The sequence below is a fragment of the Strigops habroptila genome, chromosome 10 (genome assembly GCF_004027225.2).
Source record: "Strigops habroptila isolate Jane chromosome 10, bStrHab1.2.pri, whole genome shotgun sequence".
Classification (NCBI taxonomy): Eukaryota; Metazoa; Chordata; class Aves; order Psittaciformes; family Psittacidae; genus Strigops; species Strigops habroptila.
In genome coordinates this window covers 29,173,903-29,180,540 of record NC_046359.1, presented here as the reverse complement: position 1 = coordinate 29,180,540, position 6,638 = coordinate 29,173,903, and the positions used below count along the sequence as shown (strand labels likewise).

The window sequence follows — 6,638 nt, the reverse complement described above, 5'->3', positions numbered from 1 at the left end:
GGAGAGGGGCAGAAAGCGGGAGTGGGGGGGAGAGTAGAGGGACTCTTCGGGGAAGCAGGGCTGAAGGCAGGCTGTACTGTATGTGCCTGCTTCTGGGAGGGTCACCGGCGTGAGGATGGGTCTAATGATCTCATCTTTCTTTTCTTCCCCGGCACTATTAGTGCTCAGATAGGCAGAATGAAGTGAAACTACGTGCAAATCATGTGTAAATTGTCTCAGTTAGGAGCCCTTTATCCGAACGTGTATCCCAGCCTGGCCCATTTACTTTTCCCCCATATCTCCTTTAGCTTTAACGAGGCTCGTTAAGATCACAATAATATTCCACCCTCTAATTGCTCATCCCATTCAACAAATATGTGCACACTGCTTTTCGCATTATTTGATCCCTTATTTAGGAGGGGTGTGGAGAAGGAGGGGGGAGAGACAGGGAGAAGGGGAAGTGCTGAGATTAGGAGTTGCAAAGATTAAGGAAAGAAAAAAAAAAGAAAAAGAAAAAGAAAAAGAAAAAGAAAAAGAAAAAGAAAAAACAAATCAGGCTTTTCCACCAACCGCCCCGCTTCCCTCCCCCCCCGTGCATTTGGGCGAAGTGGTAAAAACCTCCCTTACGTACTCCGTAATGATTGGCAGGGCTGACAGTGATTGGCAGGGGCTGCCATGGCAACGCCACAACGACACTCAGAAGACCAATAGAAAAGCGAAACAAAATGTTTCAGCGCTGCACTCACTGTGGATTTAGGGGAGATATTATGAGGCTGTTGTCATTAGGGCGATTGCTGTTGAATCACTGAATCCTGACTCGGCGGCGGCGCGGGGCCGGGTGCGTGTGAGTGCGCGTGTGTGTGCGTGTGTGTGCGCGCGTGAGCGAGCGCGTGTGCGTGCTAGTGAGTGTGAGCGCCTGTGTGTGTGTGTGCGAGTCCCCGTGCCTCTATGTGGCTGTGTGTGCGTGTGCGGTTGTGGATGCGTGCGCTGTGCGTGTGCCCTTTCCTCCCTTCTTCCTCCCTTTCTTTCTTTTCTCCTTGATTCGTCTCCCCCTCTCCCCGGTCATCCCATGGTGTTCAGGTCCCCGCTAGAGCTTTATCCCACCCATTTCTTCTTGCCAAACTTCGCCGCCGACCCGCACCACCGCTCCCTCCTTCTTGCCAGCGGCGGCGGCGGCAGCGGCAGCGGCTCGGGCTGCAGCCCCGGTGCCGGCGGCGGTGGAGGCGGCAGCTCTCGGGCACCCCACGAAGAGTTGTCAATGTTTCAGCTGCCCACACTCAACTTCTCCCCGGAGCAAGTGGCCAGCGTCTGCGAGACGCTGGAGGAGACTGGAGACATAGAAAGGCTGGGGAGGTTCCTCTGGTCGCTGCCGGTGGCGCCGGGGGCATGCGAGGCCATCAACAAGCACGAGTCCATCCTCCGCGCCCGGGCGGTGGTGGCCTTCCACACGGGCAACTTCCGAGACCTCTACCACATCCTGGAGAACCACAAATTCACCAAGGAGTCCCACGGCAAGTTACAGGCCATGTGGCTCGAAGCGCACTACCAGGAGGCCGAGAAGCTAAGGGGTCGCCCGCTGGGGCCGGTTGATAAATACAGGGTGAGGAAGAAGTTTCCGCTGCCCAGGACCATTTGGGATGGCGAGCAGAAGACGCACTGCTTCAAGGAGAGGACTCGCAGCCTCCTGAGGGAGTGGTACCTGCAGGACCCTTACCCCAACCCCAGCAAGAAAAGGGAACTGGCTCAGGCCACGGGGCTCACCCCCACGCAAGTAGGCAACTGGTTCAAAAACCGAAGGCAAAGAGACAGAGCGGCGGCTGCTAAAAACAGGTCAGTGGGCTGCGGGGCCCCGCTCCGGGCTGGGGGCGACGCGGACGGCGGGGCACCGCGGACGGCCGCGGACGACAGCGCGCCTCTGCATCTCCTTCCTGCTTCTCCTCCTCTCCATCCCCGCCACCGGGAGAAAATAGTACCCGCGCCGGACGGGCAGGTCTCCCTCCGGCAGCCGCAAGGATGTAACGGAGGCAGGCACTGCTCGAAGTTGCCTGGCGCGCCCCGAGCCCTGCCCGGGCTCCCCATGCTTTTCTGGGGTGCGGGCAGCGCTGGGGCTCACCCGCGGGCGTGGGCAGCTCGGGGTGTGCGTGCGGGGAGCAGCGGCTGCTGCGGGGCAGCGCCCGGCTTTCCCTCCCCGCTTCCCTCTGTCCCACCCTCCCAGCAGCGGCTGCCGGCCCCGGGTCGGTGGGCTCCGGTGTTGCTCTCGGCTGGCCGGGACCGGCGCATGGCCGGGCTCTGGCGCGGTTCCGGCGCCGAAGGGCCGCGGCGGGCGGTGCAGGTCAGAGCGGGTCCCTGCAGAGCGGGCGGCCCGGCTCCCATTGTCCCTGCTCCTCCGCCTGCGCGGCGGGACCAGCACACGCAGAGCCCAGAGCCGTTTGGCTTAGTGAGAAAACAGGAAAAAAGCCCTGGAGAGGTCGGAAAACCTCTCATTTTCCCCACCCTTATTTCTCTGTTTAAACCACATGGCGACCTGGCCCTCTGGTCGTGTGTTTCCTGTGCATTTACATTGCCTTTATGTGCATGTCTCTCGTCGTCCTTTTTTTTTTTTTTTATTTTTTAATTTCTACTTTGCCATGATAAAAGCGAGGTACCCTTCTTTCTTTCATTCATTTTATTTTTTATCTGTAAAAGTTATTTTGCAAATGAAAATGGACCCTTAATCCAGCTTGACACGTTTTTATTTTAATTTAAGTTTGGCTACCACTGTAAGCGCGTAAACAAAACTTCTAGTTCTAGTAAATGCTGTCTCTTAAATTCCTCCTAATTATAGCACTGGTGCTATTGATTCAAGGTTCTGTAGGAGAAATGCAACCTAAAAGTGCCTCGCCATTTAATTTCCATTAAATGGAAAACAGATCAGCTTAGGACTGTAAATAAACAGAAGTTGCCTACGGATGTTTTTGTTGACTCAACGCTGTTGACAGCAGATGAATGCACCGGGAATTGTAAATGGAGGAAAAATGAAAGAGTCTGAAATTAGACAACTTAAAATAATGAGAAATGTAGAATAAACTGGCTACATTTTTTCTGACCTTTGCGAGCAGTTGAACAGAAAATACACCGGTGAGAAGCAGTTGGGCGAAGAGTGTATTTTGATTCACCCTGGCAGTGCTGGGCGCTGGAGGCTCTGGCAGGGTGCTCAGTCCATGACTTTTAGCTCTTACTCTCGAATCGGGCTTTCTTCGGGTTTCGAGCGGAATAAACGGGCGCAGGGGAATATCCCCAACACGTTAGGAAACCTAAAAATAATTTACTGCCTCTTAAAAAAAAAAAAAAAGAAATGTTCAATAACAATGTACCCTTAAGTGCTGAGGGTGAAAGGACTAGCACTTTAAAGCTAATTTGGGATTTTAGATGGAAAAAAAGGACTTAAATTTCGACCGGAGCGAAGCGCTGTGTTCCACCATCGGCCTTTTTTATTGTATTTCATTCCCAGTACTGCATCCCCGGGACAGGACCGTTCTCAGTCCTGCCGCCGACCCCAGAGTATTTATCCATGCACTGAAGAATATTTAGGCAGATATCCTCCAGAGCACAGGATAAGGTTCCGGTACCTGCTTCACTGCTACCGGCTGGCCCTCGCAGCTCGCTTTCTGCGGTGGCCCGGTGTTTGAGGAGCTGCGGCTTTGCTCCGAGGCCCGCGGGATGAATGCCTCTCCGGGAAAGGGGAGGCGCTGCTCGCGTTTTTCAAACCAGGGGGCCGGGAACCGCTTCTCCCTGCTCTTCCCGGGCCCCGCGACCCCTCTCGCTGTGTATGCACTGGGTGCCCCCACCACCCCACCCTCGGGGTTGGCTGTCCCGGTCCCGGCCTGGCGGCGCGGAGGAGCCCCGGGGCCCGCAGCGGGGGAAGCGCGGCCCCGCACGGCTTGGCCCGGCCACCGCTCACGGGCTCCGCGGGCCGATGTGGAAAGGCGACAGGGCCGGCGGTTCCGCTCCAGGCAGGGCCGGGGCTGTCCCCGGGCGGGCGGGCGCGGGGCCGGGCGGGCGCCGTGCTCCCGGCAGCAGCGGCGGCCGGTGTCTCAGCGGGGCTGTGCTGTTGTTTTGTCTCCCGGCGCGCTGCAGGCTCCAGCACCAGGCGATAGGACAGAGCGGCATGCGGTCGCTGGCAGAGCCCGGCTGCCCGACCCACAGTTCGGCCGAGTCTCCGTCCACGGCTGCCAGCCCGACCACCAGCGTCTCCAGCCTGACAGAAAGAGCCGAGACGGGCACCTCCATCCTCTCGGTAACCTCCAGCGACTCGGAATGTGATGTATGATATCGGAAAACAAACAAACAAACAAACAAACAAAAAAAATCCAAATCCAAACAGCCAAGCACCCTCTCCCCGGCCCGAGCAAAACAAACCGAGACAACCCAGGATGAGGACACACACCCGCATGCACGCACACACACAGCCGGGAGGAAAGCAAAGGCCAAACCCGACCCAAACATAATAGCAAACAAACAGACAGGGCTCAGAGAATCCACCACCACCACCGGCAGCCAACACCACCACCAAGAGATGGAGCTAAAACTTCAACAGTCACAAACGCTGGTGCGGCAGCGGGGGGGGGGGGGGGGGGGGCGGGAAAGATAATTATTATATATAGAAAAAGAAAAAAAAAAAGGAAAAAAAAAAGCAAAGCAAAAGTGACAATTGTATTCTTTTTAGGACAAGCACGATTTCTCCTTTGCGCTTTTCCATGGACGCATTTCACCCACTTGCATGATGATGATGATTAAATTTGTATCTGGGAAAAAATATTCTCTATAGTCAAGGAAAACAAACAGAAACCAGACAAACAAACGCAAACTCCGATCGAATTTGTACAAAAATAAAAAATGAAAAAAAAAATTAAAAAGGAACTCCTTGAAGAGGGAAATAACAGATGTTTATCGCCTTTTTGTTGGTCCTATTTCTCTCTTTCTCTCTCCCTCTCCCTTTCTCTCTGTTTGTTATTTTCTTTTTTTTTTTTCAAGTCCAAGTGATGGTCCAGCCAAGATGCAATTCTCTGGTTTTTTTTGTTCAGCAGACAATCATTTTATTCGTAAGCACCTTTTTTTCTACACTTCTGTCACTGCCTGTGTGGGTACTGGTTATAAATGTGGAAAAAGAATAGTTATGACTGTAACAGATTTTTATTTTTATTTCAAAATTTTATATGAATTATGTATATCTTAATGATGCGGTCATTTTCCCAGTTTGTAATATATGTGTAGAAATGCTTGTATATGATATTTGCGCTCCTCTTTCTTTCCTCCTCCCCCCGCTCTGTCTATCTCCCTCCCACCCTTTCTCCTTCTTTCCTTTTTATTTTCCTTGACTCGGTGTTCCTTGCACAAACTTAGCTGTCAAGAGCTGACGTGCTAGGTTTTCAAAAGGGACCTCAGCGATAGAAAAAAAAAAAAAAAAAGAAAAAAAAGAAAAAGAAAAGAAAAAAAAAAAGCTTAGGGTGCAACCGTAGTTATCTTATGCAAAAGCTATTTTGAGTATTTCATAGCAGCTTTGGGGGGTCTCTTCTTAAACTCCACGTAGGACGCTTCAACTATTGTTTCCTTAACTGCGTGTTTATCTATATGTACAAACTTTCTAAATCAAATACAGTATTCCATTTTCTTATCTACCCAGAGATGTTGGTCTTTTTGTCCGCCACGGAAAAAATACGCTCTCCCCCTCCCCCGTGGGCCATGCCGGGAGGATTCTGGGGGGACGGAGGGACCCTGCGAGGAGGCTGCGGGCGGGCGGCAGCGAGGACCCCGGGCTGCACGGTGCGTGTCCCTCCTGTCCCTCCGCCACCGCGGGCTCCAGCTGTGTGTGTGTGTGTGTGTCCCCTCGCCCCCCCGGTCCTTTTTTTGTGCCCTCCGAGCTGAAAGGCTTCCCCTCGCCGCCCGTCTGCGGGGCCGGGGGGCTCCGGAGAGCGGTTAAGACATTTCGGGATTTGTTTTGTAGCTTTAAAGGAAAACAAAAACATAAACTCCTAGCCCTAAGCGGGTTGCAGCTCCTCCCCTCGAATCCGGAGTATATTGTAACGTGCTGAAAGAAGCCTTTATTTGCATGACTAACAGTATTTCAGCATCTTTCTCTCTTTTTTTCTTTTTCTTCTTTCCCCCCCCCCCCCTTTTTTTTTTTTCTTTTTTTCATTAAAGTTTTGCTTTGCCCTGGGCAGATTATTCAGCCATGAATTAACGAGAGGTAAATTCTGAACTTGTTTTCACTTGAAAATACAATTTTGAAACTTACCAGGAATTTAGGGAGAAACGTGCTTAGAATTTCTTGACCATTTCCAAAGTAATTTGGACTTCCGATCTATCTTTGTGTCGCCCGAGTCTTCTCTCCCTCTTCACTTCTCCTCCTTTTTCTGGGGGGAGAAGTCCGAGCTAGGTTTATGGGGAAGCCTTAGGAAGGGCCTGGGCTTCCCTCTGCCCCAAGAGGCTACCTGGGTATCTGGGAGAATCCCTGAGGGTCTGAGACCTCAGACCAAGCCACTAATGGGTGATGTGAAGGAATAAGCTGATGTGCAAATACGTTCATACATTTTTGGTGCCCCTGGGGAAAAGCCGCGCGTGTGCGCGCAGAGAGCGCGTAGGGGGGTGTGTGTGTTCCACCCCCGGAGACTCCCCTGGGT

General features: G+C 52.8%; 1 protein-coding gene across 2 annotated transcripts; it reads left to right on the top strand.

Annotated features, from left to right (window-relative positions):
- Positions 1-687: 687 nt before the first annotated feature.
- On the top strand, positions 688-5,636 carry SIX3 (SIX homeobox 3). 2 transcript variants are annotated; one of them, XM_030499921.1, is made up of 3 exons: positions 688-1,809; positions 4,096-4,255; positions 4,685-5,636. In XM_030499921.1, the coding sequence occupies exons 1-3, from the start codon at positions 1,049-1,051 to the stop codon at positions 4,784-4,786; spliced, it is 1,023 nt and encodes a 340-aa protein (XP_030355781.1). In that variant the 5' UTR covers positions 688-1,048; the 3' UTR covers positions 4,787-5,636. The 2 variants fall into 2 exon arrangements, with proteins under 2 accessions (XP_030355781.1, XP_030355782.1); XM_030499922.1 differs by having other exon boundaries at positions 693-1,809; positions 4,096-5,636.
- The last annotated feature ends 1,002 nt before the right edge of the window (positions 5,637-6,638 follow it).